Source organism: Scyliorhinus torazame, chromosome 22, assembly GCF_047496885.1.
Source record: "Scyliorhinus torazame isolate Kashiwa2021f chromosome 22, sScyTor2.1, whole genome shotgun sequence".
In the NCBI taxonomy this organism is placed as follows: Eukaryota; Metazoa; Chordata; class Chondrichthyes; order Carcharhiniformes; family Scyliorhinidae; genus Scyliorhinus; species Scyliorhinus torazame.
In genome coordinates this window covers 102,336,659-102,360,250 of record NC_092728.1, presented here as the reverse complement: position 1 = coordinate 102,360,250, position 23,592 = coordinate 102,336,659, and the positions used below count along the sequence as shown (strand labels likewise).

Sequence of the window (23,592 nt, the reverse complement as noted above, 5' to 3'; positions counted from 1 at the left end):
CAAGTAACACCTCCGATGCACACACCATTCAGACATACATGGCCATTCCCACATCGGCACTGATTTAAAATTCTGGGGTGGATTCTCTACCCCCCCCCGCTAATTGGAATTCCCATTACTATCCAGGCTCAGATCAATTAATAGCATGGACAAGAGATTGAACCCCGGGCCGTTAGAATTCGCCTGCTCCAATGAAACAGTGGGCGCGATTTAACGTGCAAAAACAGAATCCTATTTTGGAAGCATATAGAGGGCTCTTTCTCGGCACCTGCGAAGAATGACCCTGCTATCATAAGGGACTCCCTGTCGTTTTCTTTGGGTTTCGGCACGGCGTTCCCAACTGAGGCCGCATTTACCTCGCTTCCTGAACAGAGGAGGTCTGGGCACATTTTTAAATGCTGTCCCCGATCACTCAACCCCACTCAGACACTCCCTGCGGCCTCCGGACAGCCTCACTGCCCTATCCTACCTCATAGGGGGTCCGCGAGCCCATCCTTACCCCACCTCTATAAGGACGGGGCACCCATGGGCTCGATTCCTAGCACGGGCAACCTGTCTCTTGGGCATCTTAGCACTGCCAGTCTGGCACCCTAGCAGTGCCCCTGCCAATCTAGCAGTGGCACCCAGGCACTCCCAGGATGCCTGGGTGGCAGGTGATAGGCTGGCAGTGACAAGGTGTCCGGGTGCCAGAGGAAGTGCCAGTGTACCACCTTGCCCAGTGCCCGACCACGCAGGGGTCTCCAATGGCCTGGGAGACCCTCCCAGCTGCTGTTACACCTGGTCCAGGTTTGTGTGGGCCAGTGCTAAACAGCGCCCTGGCCAGATCTCCCAGGCATGGACGTTATTTCCCAGGCTTCGGGAGAATCGGGTGCAGACATATTTAAATGAGAATAATGGTGCATTTCAATAAATTAATCTGGACCTCGCCCAGCGAAGGCCAGTTCCAGATCGCTAGGAGGCCTCTCGCGAGATCTCGTCGCGTCACCAAGTCGGGGGTGACGAGGCCATTCGATCACGCCCAGTATCTTTGCATTAAACCCAGACCCAGGAAGCCGAGTGGTAAGGTGAACATTGGTTTAATCGAGGTAACAAAACACCTGACCATGACAGCGAACTATGTACACACTGCAGTCCCATTGGGACAACCAACATGCTCTTTGAGCCTCAGCTGGGGTGTGGGGGAGGCTCTGCCGATGAGTGGGGAAGCTCATATTCCATGAGTCCCATAGGAGATCCATCAAAGTATCCCCGTGAGCCTTGTGAGGGACCAATGAAACCACCATGATATGGAGGAATTGGTTAAGGGGTTGGAGGGTATGCAGTTGGGCAAGGCCCCGGGACCGGATGGGTATCCCGTAGAATTTTACAGGAAATTCTCAGAGCTGCTGGGTCTGCTATTGTTGAGAACTTTTAACGAGGCTCAGGATAAGGGAACCTTTCCTCCGACGATGTCGCAGGCTCTGATCTCGCTCATCCTTAAGCGAGATAAGGACCCGTTGCAATGTGGCTCCTATAGGCCGATTTCGCTCCTTAATGTAGATGCCAAACTGTTGGCCAAGATCTTGGCCACTAGGATTGAGGACTGTGTCCCGGGAGTGATCAATGAGGACCAGGCGGGGTTTGTGAAGAGCAGGCAGTTGAACTCGAATGTGCGGAGGCTCCCGAATGTGATCACGATGCCCTCGGAAGGGGGGGATGCAGAAGTGGTGGCGGCAATGGACGCGGAGAAAGCCTTCGATGGGGTGGAGTGGGAGTATCTGTGGGAAGTGTTGGCAGATTTGGGTTTGGAGAGGAATTTATCGGGTGGGTTAAATTGTTGTATCAGGCCCCGGTAGCGATTGTGTTGACGAACCGTGTGTGTCGGAGTACTTTAGGTTACATTGAGGAACGAGGCAGGGGTGCCCCCTGTCCTCCCTGCTGTTTTCCCTGGTGATCGAGCCGCTGGCCATGGCGTTGAGGGAGCCCAGAAACTGGAGGGGGCTGGTTCGGGGGGGGGGAGGGGGAGGGAGGAGCATCGTGTTTCACTGTATGCGGATGATCTGCTCCTGTACATTGCGGATCTGGTGGAGGGGATTGGGGAGGTCATGCAGATCCTTAGAGATTTCGGGGACTTTTCGGGGTATAAGCTGAATGTTGGGAAAAGCAAGCTTTTTGTGATACATGCGAGGGGCCAGGAAAAGAGACTGGGAGAGCTACCGCTCAAGATGGTGGAGAGGAGCTTTCGCTACTTGGGCATTCAGGTGGCTAAGAGTTGGGATGCCCTGCACAAGCTCAATTTAGCGCGGCTGGTGGATCAGATGGAGGAGGACTTTAAGAGGTGGGACATGCTGCCGCTTTCCCTGGCGGGCAGGGTGCAGTCCGAGAAGATGACGGTCCTCCCCAGGTTCTTGTTCGTCTTCCAGTGTCTTCCCATCCTCATCCCCAAGTCCTTTTTCAAGCGGGTAAACAGGATTATTAGGGGATTTGTGTGTTAAGAGACTGTTCTTAGAGCGCAGTCGGGGTGGGGGTGGGCTGGCGCTGCTGGACTTTTGCAGCTATTATTGGGCAGTGAATATATCCATGATTCGGAAGTGGGTAGTAGAGGAAGGGGGGGGGTGGCATGGAAGCGGTTGGAGGTGGCGTCTTGCAGGGATACTAGCCTGGGGCATTGATAACGGCTCCGCTGCCGCTCCCGCCGACACGGTACACCACGAGCCCGGTGGTGGTGGCGACATTGAGGATCTGGGGTCAGTGGAGACAGCACAGGGGAGAGGCAAGGGCTTCAGTCTGGACCCCGATACGGAACAATCACAGGTTCATTCCAGATCGAATAGACGGTGGGTTCCGAAGCTGGCACAGAGCGGGTATCAAAAGGATGGGGGACTTGTTTATTGACGGGACTTTTGCTAGTCTGAGGGCACTGGAGGAGAAATTTGGGTTGCCCCAGGGAATACCTTTAGGTACATGCAGGTCTGGGCTTTCGTGAGGAAGCAGGTGGGGGAACTTCCGCTGCTTCCGGCCCGGAGGATACAGGACAGGGTAATCTCGGGTGTGTGGGTGGGGGATGGCAAGGTATCGGACATATACCAGGAGCTGCAGGAGGCGGAGGAGGCCTCGGTGGAAGAGCTGAAGGGCAAGTGGGAGGAGGAGCTGGGTGAGGAGCTGGATGAGGGCCTGTGGGCCGGCGCCCTGGGCAGGGTCAATTGAAATGAAAATGAAAAATGAAAATCGCTTATTGTCACAAGTAGGCTTCAAATGAAGTTACTGTGAAAAGCCCCTAGTCGCCACATTCCGGCGCCTGTTCGGGGAGGCTGGTACGGGAATTGAAGCGTGCTGCTGGTCTGCTTTCAAAGCCAGCGATTTAGCCCTGTGCTAAACCAGCCCCTGGTCATCTTGCGCCAGGCTTAGCCTGATTCAGTTTAAGGTGGTGCACCGGGCGCATATGAATGAGTAAGTTCTTTGGGGTGGAGGACAGGTGCATGAGGTGCTCAGGGAGCCCAGCAAAGCCTGTCCATATGTTTTGGACATGCCCGGTACTTACGGAATTTTGGAAAGGCTTTGCAAAGGCCATGTCCAAGGTCTTGGACACCCGCGTAAAACCCAGCTGGGGGATAGTGATATTTGGGGTATCGGGTGATCCGGGAGTGCAGGAGGCGAAAGAGGCCGGAGTTCTGGCCTTTGCCTTAATGTGGAGGGACGCGAAGTCCCCAAGCGTCGAGGCTTGGGTGAGTGACATGGCGGGGTTTCTCAGGTTAGAGAGGATAAAGTTTGCCTTGCGAGGGTCCTTGCAGGGGCTCTCCAGGCGGTGGCAACCGTTCCTTGACTTTCTCGCGGAGCGTTAGTTGGAGGTCAGCAGCAGCAGCAAAACAGACGGGGGGAGGGGGGAAGGGGGGGGGGGGGTGGGTGGTGGATAGATTTTGTTTGTAAAGGGCAGATACCCCACCGCTGTTTTGCTAATTTGTTAAGTTGTTTCCTTAATTATTACAATGCTTTTTGTTGTTTTCTTTTTGTAATGGTTTGTAAAGATTACTGAAAATTTTTGAATAAAAACAAATTTTAAAAAAAGAAAGCACCGTGATAGTTTCAATCTACTTTAACATGGCAGTTGTTAGGTTTTCCTTGTATTTACGCATCCAGAATGGTGTCAGGATCTTTTTTACAATTAACTTTTCCCTCCACGAAGCACCTCACAACGTGTTTCTATGCTCTATAAATAAAACTGCTGTTGGTGTTGTGGTCATACTCCATTCTGACCTTTTGTCCATTGTATGCTTTCCCTGGGGAGATGCCTGGTTCACCTTTATGTCCCTGAAAGATAGAAGAGATAACAGTTAACAGACGTCAAGCTTGCTCTCCCACCTTGAGACTCATGAATACTTCCTCTAGCTGTTCCTTAAACTCAATTCCATTCACTAAATTGATCCCCCGAGTACTGCCTTCATTAGGAGTATGATGCAACCATCAATTCACACGAGACAGAGAATAGAAGTGAACAGTGGCTTTAATCAACTGGAACAGTGCCTGCCTGCGACTGCTCTGCACTGAGAGCCGCCTACAGGGCAGCTGCTCTTCATACCTCCCTTCAAGGGGGCGGAGCCCACAAGGGCACCAACATGATACAATCAGTGTAGTACAGTACAATGGTCCATAGGTGGAGCCTACATGGGCAACAGCATTGTACAATGTTGTGCAGTGGTGAATGGTTACCAGAATACGTTCACCACAGAGTACAGAGAGTTCACGTGGATACCTTAAACTAGCTGCAAACATTCGAGCGTGAGTAATTTCAGGACAACTTCTAAAACATTCTTACTAGGCAGGAGAAACTTATCATGGTTAACCAGATACCAGCACGCAGGAATGTGAATCCCGGGTTATAGTTTAGTAGCTCATTTTGACTGTCAAGCAACCAGACATTTATATTTGCAATAATGTCACTGAACCGCTCGTGTTTGAGTGATTAAAAAGAAATGTTCCATTTGTAAACCTTTCGGTTGAAATCTTCAATGAGTTGAGCTGGTAAATGACTGTTTGGCCAGAGCTGGATAGCTATGTCAGCTGTGGCTCAATTGGCGAACACTTGCCTCTTGAGTCAGGTGATTGTGGGTTCAAATCCCACTCCAGCACCTGTGCAATACCGAGGTGCTGCACTGTGAAAGCTGCTGACCTAATAAATGTTATTTTTTAAAATTTCCAATTAAGGGGCAATTTAGCACGGCCAATCTGCCTACCCTGCACATCTTTCTGGGTTGTGAGGGTGAGACACACGCACGTGGACAGTGTGCAAACTCCACACGGACAGTGACCCGGGGCCGGGAGCGAACCCGGGACCTCGGCGCTGTGAGGCAGCAGGGCTAACCACTGCACCACCGTGCAGCCCCCTGACCTCCAGATGTAATGTCAAACTGTGGCCCTCTCTACGGGATGTAGCGGATCACTTTGCACTAATTAAAGAAAACCAGGAACGTTATCCACTATGTCCTGGCCAATATTTATCCCTCAAATCTACATCAGAAATATAGATTATCACATTGAGTTCAGCTGGCATGTTTCCTGCATTAAACAGTTTTAAGGTGATTGTGAAAAGAGCTCTGTCAATGCAGATTTATCCTTTAGTTAATGTGTCTCTTTTCTGTTTTCTACAATTAATTATCCTGCTGACACTCCTTGCTGTAATTAACACTGGAATAATCAACACTTAGGCAAGGTACTGATAGATTGGTTGGCACTCATTCAGCCACATATTCCGACCTTTCACGACAGATGCAGGAAGTGGATGAGCGAATGACTGAACGGACGGATGAGTGTGTGTGTGACCGCGTTGGGCAGAGAAGGTGGAGCCGTACAATGCAATCCGTGGGTATTATCTGACATCTACAAAGCGAATGAAAACAATATCACAGTTGTGGCTTTCTGCTCCTTACTTTCTAAACTGTGGTTTCTTTGCCCGTCGAAGAAAGTGAATGGTTGGAAACTGGCCAGCGCGATGGAGGAAAACCCAGACTACATCTAAAACCCATCAGCATTATTTTCCCGGGTTGATGTAATGATTAGGACATGCCGAGTAGGATACTGACTGGTTTGATGTAATGATGAGGACATGCCGAGTAGGATACTGACTGGCTTGATGTAATGATTAGGACATGCCGAGTAGGGTACTGACTGGCTTGATGTAATGATTAGGACATGCCGAGTAGGGTACTGACTGGCTTGAGGACTTGGGGGAAAAAATCCACTGGCACAAGAGACCAGAAGCTCGGAGTTTCTTTCCAGTTTTTCTTTTGAAAAGCCCCATTTTGTCGAAAGATTGGGCAAACGAATAGGGTCACCAACGGTTCCATTTGTAGAAAGCCTTAAAATCTGTTGAGTGGCTTAATGTAGTTTGGTTTGTCTTCTCAACTCTTATCGATATGACAACATATAGTGTTCAATTCTGGTCGCCACGCTACCAGAAGGATGTATCTCTTCCTAGCAGACTCCCTCTGCTGGTACATGTGTGTATGGGAGTCTCCAGTGGAAAAGATGAAAATACAGTCCCTGCTTAGGGTGGCCTGCAGCTGCTTCTGAACCCAGGCAGGCATGCAGCGGGCCTCTAACCTCCACGCAGTCAAACTGTTCCTAACTGCCCCCTGGAACCCAGAAGCTGAGTGGAAAATCCCAGGCGGCCTGGTTCAATTGGCCTTAAATGACCGTTGATTAGTTTAATTGCTGCCCACCAGGGCTCGCCTGCAGGAGAATGACCCGCAGATGACATGAAGCAGAGGAGCCGTCACGCTCGACCAGCGACACTATATTTCCCGCCCACCGACGTTCCCAGTCGTAAAATCCAACCCCCTCAAACCTAGCCTGCCGTTCTTTATCCAGATTTCTTAATTTGTTTGACAGCTCATAACAGATCATTTTTCAAGCAAGGCCTCTTAACTGCTCCTCTGCCAGATTGTTACTTGAAAGCGGCATTGCAAGGATTGTAATTAAGTGAGAAATATTACCACACAGGAGTGAAAATGCCCAAATTTCATACAGTCCGTGTGATCTTCCGAACCGTTTGTGAAACAGACTTCAATTTGAACAGAATTTTTTTTACTGAAAGCTCACCATACATGGAGTCAATGATGTAATGTTATCAGCTACTCCCTGTATGGTTCGCAATCCTGGCCTCAGTGCAAATAGTTTGAGCTGCATTTGGAAGTTAACAGAATTTAGTGTTACAATCAATTTCCTGAGCACGTATAACAGACCCCGGGAAAGAATCGGATCTGTAGACAGAGTGCTGCGTCTAGTTTTCAATTGAGTTAGAAAAGCAGGAGGATAAACTGGACAATAATAAATAAGAATAATCTGCCATTGCACAAAACACGGAGGACGAAATAATTCACTGACAAGCACCGAGGAATATCAGTGAAAATGACTCCGTCCAGTCAAGAACTTGGCTCATTATTCACGAAAGTAAACCTTGGCTCAATTCAAACTTCCAATCAAGTCTGTGACGAACCTCCAAAGTTATTTGAGTGCCAGGAGTTTTTGTTTTCCTTACGTCTTACTGTCAAACTGGAACAAAGTGAGGAAAAATTACCGCGGGCAGCTGGGATAAGAAATTCCACTCTGGTCGGATCCGCAATCTGGACTACCTCATCAGAATCCAATTGACTCGAAAAGAAAGATGAGCAGGACCAGATGAATCTAAACACCCAAATTCTTAAGGTGCTTTAGCACAGATCTCTTCACTCTCTTGAGCTATTGCATTTAACAGAGAATGGTTACAGTGGCGAAGCTGGAGCAGACAGCGGTGTGACGTCCACTGGACGGGTAATCCAGAGGCCCAAGCTAATGCTCTAGGGATGTGGGTTCAAATCCCCATTCAGTTCACAATTGCAGCTGGCGGAATTTGAATTTAACGAATAAATCCGGAGTTGAAAACTAGTCTCAGTAATGCTGACCGTGCCAACCAGAGTCGGAAAAAAAAAACATCTCTTCCACTCGTGCTTTTAAGGGGGGGAAAGTCTGCTGTCCTCACTCGGTCTGGCCTAGACCTGACTCCGGACCCATGGTTGACACTTAGCTGCCCTCTGAAATAGCCCATGAAAGAATAAGGAAAAAGAGGTCCCCTGTGTCTATGCCAACAAGAGCAGCTCACCCAAGTCCCACTTCCCTTTCTCCTCACAGCCCTGCAAATGGCCCCTCTTCTTCACTTGATCCTAAAAATAGCCACAATTGAATTTGCTTCCACCACAACGTTCTCAGGCAGTGCATTCCAGATCCTAACCACCCGCAGCGTAAAAATGTTTTCTAGTACATCTGTTTCATTGAGTGGAGTGAGCCTCCTGCCTGCCACATGGGGTGGGTTGAAGGCCCAGTCATTTCAAGATAACCAACCACCCATCAGCTGGATGGCAGCTCACTGATCGCAGGATTGGAGGGCGAGGGGGGGGAGGGGGGGGCAAGACGGGCAGAATGGCCTCCTTCTGCGTTGTAAATTTCAACACTTCTATGAACTCACAATTTTGATTTGAAATTGTATAGAGAGTGCTGGTGAGACCACATCTGGAGTATTATGTCCAGTTTTGGTCTCTTCACTTGAGGAAGGATGTGGTGGCACTGGAGGCAGTTTCAGAGGAGATTCACCAGACTGATTCCGGGGATGAAAGGGTTGATGTATGAGGAGAGATTAAACCGCTTGGGCTTTTACTCGCTGGAGTTTAGAAGGATGAGAGGGGATCCGATCGAGGTGTGTAAAATACTAAAAGGGATTGATAAAGTAAACGTAGACCAAATGTTCCGCCTGGTGGGACAAACTAGAACGAGAGGTCACCGATATAGGTTGAAAGGTGGTAAATTTAAAACGGAGAAGGGGAGGACCTAATTCTCGCAGAGGGTGGTGAATTTGCGGCACTCGCTGCCCCACAGTGCTGAATCATGAAATGGTTTCAAGAAGGAGATAGATATATTTCTGATAAAAACAAATGTGTCAAAGGGATATGGGGAACTGGTGGGGGGTGGATTTGAAACCAGGAAGAGATCAGCCATGATCTGATTGAATGGTGGAGCACGCTTGAGGAGCTAAATTGTCTATTTGTGCTCCTAATTCCTATGTTCCTATGAAATCACTACAACAAATAAGCAAGGTTTTACTTTTAGTCAGTTACTTAAACATCCCCTTGGTTGCTCCCTCCTCTTCCTGCCTTTCCACTCAGATCTGACACCATAAGTTGCTGATTTAAAAAAAAATCATTTATGGGATGTGGGAATCACTGCTAAGGCCAGCATTTATTGCCCATCCCTAGTTGCCCTTGGGAAGGTGGTGGTGAGCTGCCTTCTTGAACCGCTGCAGTCCCTGAGGTGTAGGTACACCCACTGTGCTATTAGAGAGGGAATTCCAGGATGTTGCCCCAGTGGCAGTGAAGAAACAGCAATATATTCACAAGTCAGGGTGGTGAGTGACTCGGAGGGGAACCTCCAGGTGGTGGGGTTCCCAGGTATCTGCTGCTCTTGTCCTTCTAGGTGGTAGTGGCCATGGGTGCTGCCGAAGGAACCTTGGTGAGTTACTGCACTGCATCTTGTAGATGGTACACACGGCTGCTTCTGTGCATCAGTGGTGGAGGATTTGAATGTTTGTGGAAGGAGGAGCTATCAAGCGTCGCTGCTTTGTCCTGGGTGGTGTCGAGCTTCTTCAGTGTTGTTGGAGCTGCACTCATCCAGGCAAGTGGAGAGTATTCCATTACACACCTGACTTGTGCCTTTGGTGGACAGGCTTTGGGGGGGTTACACACCGTAGAATTCCTAGCCTTTGACCTGCCCTGACAGCCACAGTATTAACGTGGCTTGTCCAGTTCAATTTCTGATCAATAGTAACCCCCAGAATTTGGATTGTGGGGGATTCAGCGATGGTAATGCCATTGAATGTCAAGGGGCGGTGGTTAGATCCTCTCTTGCAGGTGATGGTCATTTCCTGACACTTGTGTAGCATGAATGTAACTTGCCACTTGGCAGCCCGAGCCTGGATATTGTCCAGGTCTTGCTGCATTTGGACATGGACTGCTCAGTATCTGAGGAGTCGTGAATGGTGCTGAGCATTGTGCAGTCATAGAATTTACAGTGCAGAAGGAAGCCATTCAGCCCATTGAGTCATCTGCCAACATCCCCAAATATCCTAACTTATGATGGAATTAAGGTCATTGATGAAGCAGCTGAAGATGGTTGGGCCTAGGACACTACCCTGAGGAACTCCTGCAGTGTTATCCTGGAGTGGAGATGATTGACTTCCAACCACCACAACCATCTTCCTTTGTGCCAGGTATGACTCCAACCAGCGGAGAGTTTCCCCCCTGATTCCCATTGACTCCAGTTTAGCTCGGGCTCCTATTCAGTCAAATGTTGCCTTGATGTCAAGGGCAATCACTCTCGCCTCCTCTCTGGCATTCAGCTCTTTTGTCCACGTTTGAACCAAGGCTGTAATGAGGTCAGGAGCTGAGTGACCCTGGCGGAACCCAAACTGAGCGTCCGTGAGCAGGTTATCACTCAGTAAGTGGGCAGCACAGTAGCACAGTGGGTAGCACTTTTGCTTCACAGCTCCAGGGCCCCAGTTCAATTCCCGTCTTGGGTCACTGTGCTGAGTCTGCACGTTCTCCCCGTGTCTGCGTGGGTTTCCTCCGGGTGGTCTGGTTTCCTCCCACAAGTCCCGAAAGACGTGCTGTTAGGTAATTTGGACATTCTGAATTCTCCCTCTGTGTACCCGAACAGGTGCCGGAATGTGGCGACTAGGGGATTTTCATTGCAGTGTTAATGTAAGCCGACTTGTGACAATAACACTGTTGATGAATCCTTCTGCCACTTTGCTGATGGTGGAGAGTAGACTGATAGGACGGTAATTGGCTGGGCTGGATTTGTCCTGTTTGTGTACAGGACAAACCTGGGCAATTTTTCACATTGGCCGTTTCCCTCCTCTTCCTGTAGTTCCTCTCATATCTAGCATTATAAATTCCTCAATCCAATTGTTAATTACACCATTTCATTATTGACAAGATGTTACCCATGGTGTCACTGCTGTTCTTTAGAAAATGTCATTAGATTGTAGAATAAAATGCCACACTTGACACAGTGTCCAGCTGGTACACTGAGTACCCACACACCAGTCAGAAACACGTCTGCAAACATTCACATCCAATACATTTGGCCCGAAACCATGAAACTGAGTCCTTTCCAATTTCTCATTCTCTTCATTGAAAATAAAATGTCTATGAGGACAAGACTTGCACGGATTCACACTCATAGGCCATCCCAAAACAATTACAGCCAATGAAATACTTCTGAAGCGTAGTCACTGTTGTAATGTAAGAAAATCAGCAACCTGTTTGTCATAATATACACCAGTATATTATGGTGCAGACACACACACTGATGGACACACAGCGGGACCAATCAGCATACACAACACCGCAGCCAATCACCAGTGAGAGCACACGCACTATAAAGACAGGGGACAGGAGAGTTCCCGCTCATTCTAGTAGCAGCCAGCTCGGAGCACAGAGCTCACAGCCTGCAACACAGACATTCACCATGTACTGAGTGCATCACCTGGTTAGGACTAGGCAAGGGTCAACAGTTAAAGCTGGTATTGCATTTACCCACAGTTCAAGTATGTTAATATAGTTAACCGTATAATAAAATAGAGTTGCACCACTTCCAATGTTGGTGACCTGTTTGTGATCCAGAACACCCAACACCTCACTGTTTGTGCACAGCAAGCTGCCGGAAATATAATCGGTGGACAAGAATACCAAATTTCAAACAGTCACATTTTGTAGTCCCCTGGCTGTCAAAAAGGAACCCCATCCATAGATTATCATAGAATTTACAGTGCAGAAGGAGGCCATTCGGCCCATCGAGTCTGCACCAGCTCTTGGAAAGAGCACCCTACCCAAGGTCAACACCTCCACCCTATCCCCATAACCCAGTAACCCCACCTAACACTAAGGGCAATTTTGGATACTAAGGGCAATTTAGCATAGCCAATCCACCTAACCTGCACATCTTTGGACTGTGGGAGGAAACCAGAGCACCCGGAGGAAACCCACGCACACACGGGGCGGATGTGCAGACACCGCACAGACAGTGACCCAAGCCGGAATCGAACCTGGGGAACTGGAGCTTTGAAGCAATTGTGCTAACCACTGCGCTACCATGCTGCCACCACCTTGAACAATCACTGCTTCCACCACCGACGCACAGTGGCAGCCGTGTGTACAAGATGCACTGCGTCAACTCGCCAAGGCTCCTTCGACAGCACCTACCAAACCCGCAGCCTCCAACAGCCGGGAGGACAAGGGCAGCAGACACATGGGAACAGCACCGCCTGGAAGTTCCCCTCAAAGCCACTCACCGTACCGGCTTGGAACTGTTCATTCACTGTCTCTGGGTCAAAACTGTGGGATTTCCTCCCCAACTTTCTCCTTGCACCTCCACCACAGGAGCTGCAGCGGTTCCGAGGAGGCAGCTGACCGCCACCTTCTCAAGGGGCAATTAGGGATGGGGAATAAATGTTGGCCTGGCAAGCGATGAACAAGTACAAAACGACATCGGTAAACAAAGCCCTTTCATAGTCAGGCCACTAGTCCAGTCAATAAATAGAAGTTATGTAATATTTCTCATCCCAAGCTGTCCCTATCCCTCCATCAGAACCTGGAATCAATTGTCTTTTTCTGCAGATAAAAAACACAGGGAAAGAGGTTTACTGCGAATGTATCATTCTGCAAATCTAACTGTTGCAATCTGGAATCGGTACGTGCCAACAAACCTCAGTTGTGTAAAAGTAACCCAAAATTCAAATAACGGGATTCTGACTGTTAAATGTAAGAAGGCGAGTAAATCATTTAGAAATTTCTCCGCCAGTTTATATGATTGTTTATGAAGGGATGTGGGGTCTCGAAGAGAGAACCACATTCACATCCATGACTATTCTCTGAACAAGGCTTTCCCAGTCTGGCTGGAAGCTGCTGTTCTAAGTTGACATTACTTGCAGTTTTGCCAAAGACTTTTCGGTGTAGTAAGAGAAGGAGTGCATTCAGCCGCTGACATAGAAACATAGAAAATAGGAGCAGGCATAGGCCATTCGGCCCTTCATCATCCAACTCAATAGCCTAACCCCGCTTTCCCCCCATACCAATTGATCCCCTTTGTTCCAAGTGCTGTACCTAAATCCTCCTTAAATACAATGTTTTGGCTTCGCCCTCTTCCTTTGGTGACGAGTTCCAGACTCACCATTCTCCGGGTGAAGAAATTTCTCCTCATCTCAGTCAAAGAACAAAGAACGAAGAAAAGTACAGCACAGGAACCTTCGACCCTCCAAGCCCGTGCCGATCATGCTGCCCGTCTAAACTAAAATCTTCTACACTTCCGGGGTCCGTATCCCTCCATTCCCATCCTATTCATGTATTTGTCAAGATGCCCCTTAAATGTCACTATTGTCCCTGCTTCCGCCACCTCCTCCGGCAGCGAGTTCCAGGCACCCTCTACCCTGTGAAAAAAACTTGCCTCATACATCTCCTGTAAACCTTGCCCCCCCGCACCTTAAACCTATGCCCCCTAGTAATTGATCCCTCTACTCTGGGGAAAAGTCTCTGACTATCCACTCTGTCTATGCCCCTCATAATTTTGTAGACCTCTATCAGGTCGCCCCTGAACCTCCGTCATTCCGGTGCGAACAATCCAAGTTTATTCAACCGCTCCTCATTGCTAATGCCCTCCATACCAGGCAACATTCTGCTAAATCTCTTCTGCACCCTCTCTAAAGCCTCCACATCCTTCTGGTAGTGTGGCGACCAGAATTGAACACTATACTCCAAGTGTGGCCTAACTAAGGTTCTATACAGCTGCAACATGACTTGCCAATTCTTATACTCAATGCCCCGGCCAATGAAAGCAAGCATGCCGTATGCCTTCTTGACTACCTTCTCCACCTGTGTTGCCCCTTTCAGTGACCTGTGGACCTGTACACCTAGATCGCTCTGACTTTCAATACTCTTGAGGGTTCTACCATTCACTGTATATTCCCGACCTGCATTAGACCTTCCAAAATGCATTACCTCACATTTGTTCGGATTAAGCTCCATCTGCCATCTCTCCGCCCAAGTCTCCAAACAATCTAAATCCTGTTGTATCCTCTGACAGTCCTCATCGCTATCCGCAATTCCACCAACCTTTGTGTCGTCTGCAAATTTACTAATCAGACCAGTTACATTTTCCTCCAAATCATTTATATATACTACAAACAGCAAAAGTCCCAGCACTGATCCCTGAGGAACACCACTAGTCACAGCCCTCCAATTAGAAAAGTACCCTTCCATTGCTACTCTCTGTCTTCTATGACCTAGCCAGTTCTGTATCCACCTTGCCAGCTCACCCCGATCCCGTGTGACTTCACTTTTTGTACCAGTCTACCATGAGGGACCTTGTCAAAGGCCTTACTGAAGTCCATATAGACAACATCCACTGCCCTACCTGCATCAATCATCTTTGTGACCTCCTCGAAAAACTCTATCAAGTTAGTGAGACACGACCTCCCCTTCACAAAACCATGCTGCCTCTCACTAATACGTCCATTTGCTTCCAAATGGGAGTAGATCCTGTCTCGAAGAATTCTCTCCAGTAATTTCCCTACCACTGACGTAAGGCTCACCGGCCTGTAGTTCCATGGATTATCCTTGCTACCCTTCTTAAACAAAGGGACAACATTGGCTATTCTCCAATCCTCCGGGACATCACCTGAAGACAGTGAGGATCCAAAGATTTCTGTCAAAGCCTCAGCAATTTCCTCGCTAGCCTCCTTCAGTATTCTGGGGTAGATCCCATCCGCCCCTGGGGACTTATCTACCTTAATATTTTTCAATACGCCCAACACCTCGTCTTTTTGGATCTCAATGTGACCCAGGCTATCTACACGCCCTTCTCCAGACTTAACATCCTCCAATTCCTTCTCTTTGGTGAATACTGATGCAAAGTATTCATTTAGTACCTCGCCCATTTCCTCTGGCTCCACATGTAGATTCCCTTGCCTATCCTTCAGTGGGCCAACCCTTTCCCTGGCTACCCTCTTGCTTTTTATGTATGTGTAAAAAGCCTTGGGATTTTCCTTAACCCTATTTGCCAATGACTTTTCGTGACCTCTTCTAGCCCCCCTGACTCCTTGCTTCATTTCCTTCCTACTTTCCTTATATTCCACACAGGCTTCGTCTGTTCCCAGCCTTCTAGCCCTGACAAATGCCTCCTTTTTCTTTTTGACGAGGCCTACAATATCTCTCGTTATCCAAGGTTCCCGAAATTTGCCGTATTTATCCTTCTTCCGCACAGGAACATGCCGGTCCTGAATTCTTTTCAAATTTGAAAGCCTCCCACATGTCAAGTGTTGATTTACCCTCGAACATTCGCCCCCAATCTATGTTCTTCAGTTCCCGCCTAATATTGTTATAATTAGCCTTCCCCCAATTTAGCACATTAATCCTAGGACCACTCTTATCCTTATCCACCAGCACTTTAAAACTTATTGAATTGTGGTCACTGTTCCCAAAATGCTCCCCTACTGAAACTTCTACCACCCCGCCGGGCTCATTCTGCAATACCAGGTCCAGTACAGCCCCTTCCCTCGTTGGACTGTCTACATATTGTTTTAAGAAGCCCTCCTGGATGCTCCTTACAAACTCTGCCCCGTCCAGGCCCCTAGCACTAAATGAGTTCCAGTCAATATTGGGGAAGTTGAAGTCTCCCATCACAACAACCCTATTGTTTTTACTCGTTTCCAAAATCTGTCTACCTATCTGCTCCTCTATCTCCCGCTGGCTGTTGGGAGGCCTGTAGTAAACCCCCAACATTGTGACTGCACCCTTCTTATTCCTGATATAGGCATATAGCCTCGCTGCCCTCTAAGGTGTCCTCCTGTAGTACAGCTGTGATATTCTCCCTAACCAGTAGCGCAACTCCGTCACCCCTTTTACATCCCCCTCTATCCCGCTGAAACATCTAAATCCTGGAACGTTTAGCTGCCAATCCTGTCCTTCCCTCAACCAGGTCTCTGTAATGGCAACAACATCATAGTTCCAAGTACTAATCCAAGCTCTAAGTTCATCTGCCTTACCCGTAATACTTCTTGCATCAAAACATATGCACTTCAGGCCACCAGACCCGCTGTTTTCAGCAACATCCCCCTGTCTGCTCTTCCTCAGAGCCATACTGGCCCTATTCCCTAGTTCTCCCTCAATGCTTTCACCTTCTGACCTATTGCTCTGGTACCCATCCCCGTCATACTAGTTTAAACCCTCCCGTGTGACACTAGCAAACCTCGCGGCCAGGATATTTATGCCTCTCCAGTTTAGATGCAACCCGTCCTTCTTATACAGCTCACACCTGCCACGGAAGAGCTTCCAGTGGTCCAGATAACGGAAACCCTCCCTCCTACAACAGCTGTTTAGCCACGTGTTTAGCTGCTCTGTCTTCCTATTCCTAGCCTCACTGGCACGTGGCACAGGGAGTAATCCGAGATTACAACCCTCAAGGTCCTGTCTTTTAACTTTCTGCCTAGCTCCCTGAACTCCTGCTGCAGGACCACATGCCCCTTCCTGCCTATGTCGCTAGTACCAATATGTACAACGACCTCAGCCTGTTTGCCCTCCCCCTTCAGGATGCCCGCTACCCGTTCAGAGACATCCTGGACCCTGGCACCAGGGAGGCAACATACCAACCTGGAGTCTCTTTCACGTCCACAGAAGCGCCTACCTGTGCCCCTAAAGGTTTACGTCGTATCGTTAGACTATGACCCCGGTTCTGGACTCACCCTCCATCGGGAACATCCTTCATCCATCTACCCTGCCTTGTCCTGAATTTAATAGGTTTCTATGATGTTCCCCCCTCATTCTTCCAAGCTCCAGCAAATATAATCCTAACCGACTCAATATCTCCTCATGCCTCAGTCCCGCCATCCCAGGAATCAGTCTGGAAAACCTTTCCTGCACCCTCTCTCTCGCAAGAACACCCTTCCTCAGATAAGGAGACCAAAACTGTACACAATGTCCTAAGTGTGGCCTCACCAAGGCCCTGTGTAATTGCAGCAAGACATCCCTGCTCCTGTACTCGAATCCTCTCGGTGTGAAGGCTGACATACCATTTGCCTTCTTTACCGCTTGCTGTACCTGTATGCTTATCTTCAGTGACTGGCATATGAGGACACCCAGGCCTCGTCGCACATTCACCTCTCCTAACTTATAGCCATTGAGTCTGTTCTGCCATGAATTTGACCACGGCTGATTTGTACCCCAATTCCAAATACCAGTCTTGGATTCATATTTCGTGACCAGATTAAATGAATTGCAACTTGGTAGCATCCATGAATCTGAATCGGGGAGGCACGGTGGCGCAGTGGTTAGCACTGCTGCCATGGCGCTGAGGACCCGAGTTCGATCCCGGCCCCGGGTCACTGTCTGCGCGGCGTTTCACGTTCTCCCCGTGTCTGCGTGGGATTCATCGCCAGAACCCAAAGATGTGCAGGGTAGATGGATTGGCCACGCTTAATTGCCACTTAAGTGGAAAAAAAAATCTATAATTGGGTACTTTCAATTTATAAGAGAAAAAGATTATCGGATCATTATCAGATCTTTGTTTGCTGTGCACCAATTGGCTGACGTGTTTCCTACGTTACAACAGTGACAAAACATTTGATTGGCTGTGAAGTGCGTTGACACATCCAGGGGTTGCGAACAGCACTGTAGAAATACAAGTCCTTTAACTCACTGCTATTCTTAAAAAGCTCCACTATGTCCTTGTGCAATCAAGTCCTCAATAATAATAGCAGTCATAGCGGCAGCAAATCACAGTGCTGCTGACAGTCAGATCATTATTCCTGGAGCAATCACTCCTCGCGTTGAAAGGAAGTCAGTCAGCTTAATGCCGAGAGGGATTCTGCGGCCTGACAATGACAATGTTTATCTGCCTCCCGAGTTGTTGCACAGCAAGCTTAATGAGATAATGAGCATACTTCAGCCCTCATAAATAACCCCCTGTTCTGAGAAACTGCTGGGTGGGTTTTTGTTTGGAGTAATAGTGCCTGAGGTTCCTGCTGTACAATTGACTCTGTTGGAGAAACCTCGGCACTGACTTGTACGAGCGGTCAGAAGGAAACAGCGGCCTGTGTCGCTGCGGTCCAATGTTTACGATGTCACAAAGGGCAAGGCAGCCTTTGAAGGGGGCTGGCAAAAAGAAAATGGCTGCGTTTCTGAGCCCCTGGAATCACTGCTGTTGCTACCACCACCTTTAAATACCTGCACACAGGTTGGGTTTGTTATTAACAGCGACGCTATTGCTCTATTCCAAGGCCGGAATTTTAGGTTTCTGGGGCAGGCGCGCGCCCAACCTCATCGCGTAGTCGGGCAGTGGGCGCATGCGAGAGTCAGACCAGCGCATGCCGACAATCAAGCAGGCAACTTAGCCCATTAAGGTGCCAATTGGAAGCAATTTTAATTTTTATAATTTTTTCTCATCTTTATTGACACATGGAGGCTTACATTAACACTGCAATGAAGTTACGGTGAAAAGCCCCTAGTCACCACATTCTGGAGCCTGTTCGGGGACACGGAGGGAGAATTCAGAACGTCCAATTCACCTAACAAGCACGTCTGTCGGGACTTGCGGGAGGAAACCGGAGCACCCGGAAGGAAACCCACGCAGACACGGGGGAGAACGTGCAGACTCCGCACAGGCGGTGACCCAAGCCGGGAATCGAACCCGGGACCCTGGCGCTGTGAAGCAACGGTGCTAACCACTGTGCCTCGTCTCTGCTTTTGCAACTGACAGGTGGGCTGATTTGTCTGGCCACCTCGATCCTGGACGGGATGAACGGTCCCGGCTGGAATAAAACGTTAAGAGGTGCCTGGTGACTGAGGCCAGTGCTTGGATATGTGGCCCAGGCACTCTTTGCAACGGTTTTCCAGGGGAATTTATTGTGTACGGGTCTGCGGCTGCCCGAGAGCGCTCGGTAGCGGCCGTCCCCCTGCTCACTCTGACCTTCTCTTCCTTTCAGTTCATGATTCTGGAGAATCACGGAGCCAGTCGCGTTGGCAATTCTCTTGATTGCAATCAGGCGGCAGCGACGTCGTGGCCAGGAAGAGCGCCCTGTGGGGGCGGGGGAGGCAGGGCTCATTGATCTGCAGGAGTCAGGGCCACAGATGGTGGAGATTCAGAGGAGACACGACCGGCTACGGGTATTCCGCCGTCAAACTTGCGACCGTCAGAGGTCCAGTGCCGGAGAAGGCAGCGTATGTCCCGGGGGACGGTGGACCACCTGTGCCAGGTGATGCATGGGCTGGGAGGTCACCCATTGGCTGTGGCCCTGAAAGTCACTGCTGGTCTGTTCAGCATCTCGCACACGAGCATAAGAGAGGTCACAGATACGCTATTTGCAAGGCCCAAGTCTACATCATGTTTGACTGGAACCATGCAAGCCAGGACACCGGGGTCATGCCTCGTGTGCAGGGTGTCATTGACTGCTCTCATATGGGTCTGCACTCCCCTTGGTGAATGGGGCGTCATTTGTGAACCGCAAGGAATACCACTCCCTCAATGTCCAGCTCATCTGTGACCATGCGATGCGTATCATGCAGGTGTCTGCCTGTTTCCTGGGGAGCATCCATGATCGTTACATCCTGGAGCACTCACAGATCCCGACTGTTTTTGAAGAAGGCCAGCGGCTGGAGGGACGGCTCCTGGGGGGTAGGAGGTACCCACTCCGGAGGTGGCTGATGACCCCAGTGCAGAGGTCACAAACACCCGCTGCGGCTCGCTACACCGGGGCTCGTGCATCAACGCGTGAGCTGGTCGAGCAGGCGACTGGACCAGTTCTGGTGCCCTCCAGTACAGCCCCCAGAGGGTGTCCCGCATCATGCTGGTCTGCTGTGCTCTGGACAACCTGGCGCTGTGGCGGGGAGAGCAGCTGGACCAGGAGGAGATGGAGGATCCTCACATCTCCACGGATGAGGAGGATGTTGAGGAAGGTGACGAGGGGCAAGCCAGGGAGGAAGAGGAAGAACGTTGGGCGATGACCATGGCCCGCTTGGGGCACAGGCCTAGGGTTGCCCTCCTAGCCCCTCAGTTTGGCGACGTTGGGGGGGGTGGGTGGCGTGATGTGTGCTTTAACCTTCCATTGATGAGTTGTGGCAGTGGGGGGGTTTGGGGGAGGACTGGGGTGTCATGCCAGCAGCAGTGTGGCCTTACTGGTGGTCAGTGAGGGAGGTGGCAGAGACATAGCCTGGATCCAGTGTTGTAGTCCTGCCCTCCTCAGTGTGCGGGGCTGTAATAGGGAGAAGGGTGACAGATGGGCTGGACACCCCCACAATCTCCTGGGTGGAAGGTCCAGGCTACGCCCCTGTCGATCCTCTTCCCTTCGGGTGCCCCGGGGCCCCTAGGCTCCTCCATGGTATAGAGGGGCAGCTGGAGAGAGATCCCGAAACCCCATCGTCCTCTCGTGCCGACAATCGTGGATTCCCGCTCGCGCCTGCGCTCTGCCTCTGCAGCTCCGGCAGCTCTGGGATGACCGGACCCAGAGGCATATCATCAGCCAGGGGCTCAGCGGAGGCCTGGGCCCCTGAATCCCTCCGAGTGCTGGATCCCTGCGACATTCCTTCCTTCGCCGACTGTGGATCTTCAGCTGTGAGGTGTGAGGTGTCCAGCAGTCAGTGACCCGTTGGGACCCATGAGATGGCTGGGAGAGAGAGCTCTGTGGGGGTGTGTGAAGGGGGGCGACGGGAGACACGAGGAATCGGACTGACCCTGGCTTACAGTACCGGAGCCCCACGCTCACTATCGCAGCCGCTCCCTCCCAGGAGGGCTTCGTGATCTTGCCTGTTGGAACATCTGGCCGATGGCTGGTAGAGGATGTCACGCCTCCGCTCCACACCATCTAGAAGTTTGGTGAGGGCTCCCTCCACGAACCGTGGTGCTGTCTTCCTGGCGGCCATTCGCGCGACTGGAGCCGGATCAAGTGCCGGGGAGGCGTTTAAAAGGAGTGTGCCACTGATTATAGATTCTCCGTGGTTTTCTCACCGGGACCGACACTTTGAAAGAATATGGGATGATTCTGCCTCTGATCTGTCTTCTGAAGTGGAGATTAAAGGCCCCATGGCATTATTTTGATCGAGAGAGGGAGTTATCCCTGGTGATCCCTGATCGATATTTTTTTCCTCTATCAAAATCACAAAAACAGATTCTCTGGTCATTGTCACATTGCTGTGTGTGTGAGCTTGCTCTGCGCAAATTGGCTTCCATGTTTCCTACGTTGCAACAGTGGTGCCACTTCAGTGACTATAAGGTGCCTTGGGATGTCCTGGGGCTGTGACAGTTGCTACATAAATGCAAGTCTATTTTTTTATTGTTGTTGCGCGTTCCCCTCCCTCAGACCCATGCAATAAAAAAGTCAAGATAGATCGTAGTTACACTCCCTCGGATTTGACTTTAGACGATGCTTAAATCATGTCTACATTTGTACAATATGCTTTCTTTTGAATGATGGGTTTAAGCATGCAATCGGTGATTCTGTGATACTCTCTGGTGTTGTGATGTTGTTGACAAAAACGCCACACAGCACAAAGGTCGACCTTACACGAAAAAAGTGATCCATTTTCATCTGGCTCCCAAAGTACGAAAATGTGACAATACATCGACACACTGCCGACACCAGGACTCGTAAAGGACAAGAAAGGTTCGGCGTCATTCAATGTTTGAAACCGATAAGGCCAATTTTACTCAAGCAACTTGGGTCAAAACTTTGTCAGCACTAAACCTGAATCTAGGCCTGTCACGCAGTCAAGAAGTGCCAATATTTCTTGAGAGGATTTTCACGAGCCGGAAAGGAATGTTTCCACTAATAGGATAGAAACAAAATGGCGTTTCTCAAGATGGTTTAAATGGAATAAAAATGGGGACGATTAAGATAACATTCCAACAGTACCCGACACAATAGGCAGAATTTCACTGCGTCCCAGCTGAAGGGGGGAGTGGGGGGTGGGCAGGGGCGATCATGGGGGGGGGGGAAGGGAGTGGGTGGCTGATAAGATGGTGGGGAGTCATGTCAGGACACCCCCTCAACACAGTTCAGTGGGAGGCTGAGGGGGAGCACGGCATATTGAAAGGTTCTACTAAGGGCTCCCTCGGCTGTTTGGGGAAGGCCGCTGGCTTCATGCAGGAGGCCACCCTGCCTCAACACAGTGAGGGGAGGGGGGAAACAGAGGGTTGATATCGGAGCTGGAGTGCGAATGGCTCAAAGGGGAGGGAAGACAGCCTCTATGTCCCCAATGATCCCTTTGGAAAAGGTTCTCCTTTGTCCCACAAGGAATCTCCTGCTCTCAGTCCCCCCTAAATGGGCGACTTTATTTCAACGTATCCCACCTATCGCAGCAGCGGACAACCCTCCACGTGATGTCAGAGCTGCCGGCCATTTGATCGACCCGGCAACAGCAGGGGTCATTCACAGTTGGACGGCAGGCCTGCGAGCAGCCAATCAGGAGGCCGGCTCCAGCGAAATCACCAAGGTAGCCGTGCAGTAGTGACCCACGTGTCATCCAGCCACACAGGGCTAAATCGCTGGCTTTGAAAGCAGACCAAGGCAGGCCAGCAGCACGGTTCAATTCCCGTACCAGCCTCCCCGAACAGGTGCCGGAATGTGGCGACTAGGGGCTTTTCACAGTAACTTCGTTTGAAGCCTACTTGTGACAATAAGCGATTTTCATTTCATTTCATTTTCATCCAGCCAGTGGGGGTCTCAAGCCCATTTGTAAAATCCAGCCTGATAAATCAAACCTAACTAAAACAACTTTCACTGCAACTTCAAAATCAAAAATAAATATTACCCGTGTGGAAATAAAAATGTTAATTTTGATGCTTTTTCCTTGCACTTGTCCGAGACTATTTTTCCTGTTTTCTCTGCCAAGTACCCGGCTCTGGCAGAGCAGAGACAAGTGATTTATTTCCAGGTTTCTGCCAAGGCTGGCCCCTGACCAAGAATAACTAGCGACCCGCCATATATCAATTTCCAATGCGTCCTACCTCCCTGTGAGGCAATGGATTATTATGAATATGACATCTCTGTTAAATTCATCTTCTCTCTTCGTAAGGGTTTACATGTTAATATCACAAATGGCGGCAGCATGTTGGCGCAGTGGTTAGCATTGATGCCTCACAGCGCCGAGGTCCCAGGTTCGATCCCGGCTCTGGGTCACTGTCCGTGTGGAGTTTGCACGTTCTCCCCGTGTCTGCGTGGGTCTCGCCCCCACAACCCAAAGATGTGCAGGGGAGGTGGATTGGCCACGCTAAATTGCCCCTTAATTGGAACAAATGAATTGTGTACTCTAAATTTATAGTTAAAAAGAAATATCACAAATGGTTAGGTTTTGGGATGTCCTGAAATTACAACATTGACGTTTGATGTTCATCCTTTGAGCTTTTGTTAGCTCGGAGATCCTCTGGGAACATCAGGAACCACAGCTGGATTCGGCCACTCTCCTCATCCAACAGGATCATGGCTGATCTACTGACTGATCTCTACTTCATAAATCCTTCAGGATGGACCTCCACGAGTCTCGGGAG

General features: G+C 49.7%; 1 protein-coding gene across 1 annotated transcript in view; it reads right to left on the bottom strand.

The window, feature by feature from the left end:
- The window catches only part of col27a1b (collagen, type XXVII, alpha 1b), a 699,034-nt gene that overhangs the window by 510,835 nt on the left and 164,607 nt on the right, over window positions 1-23,592 (bottom strand). The window contains exon 6 of the mRNA XM_072487808.1: window positions 4,234-4,287. Coding sequence (XP_072343909.1) covers window positions 4,234-4,287 — 54 coding nt within the window. The remainder of the gene's footprint in view (window positions 1-4,233; window positions 4,288-23,592) is intronic.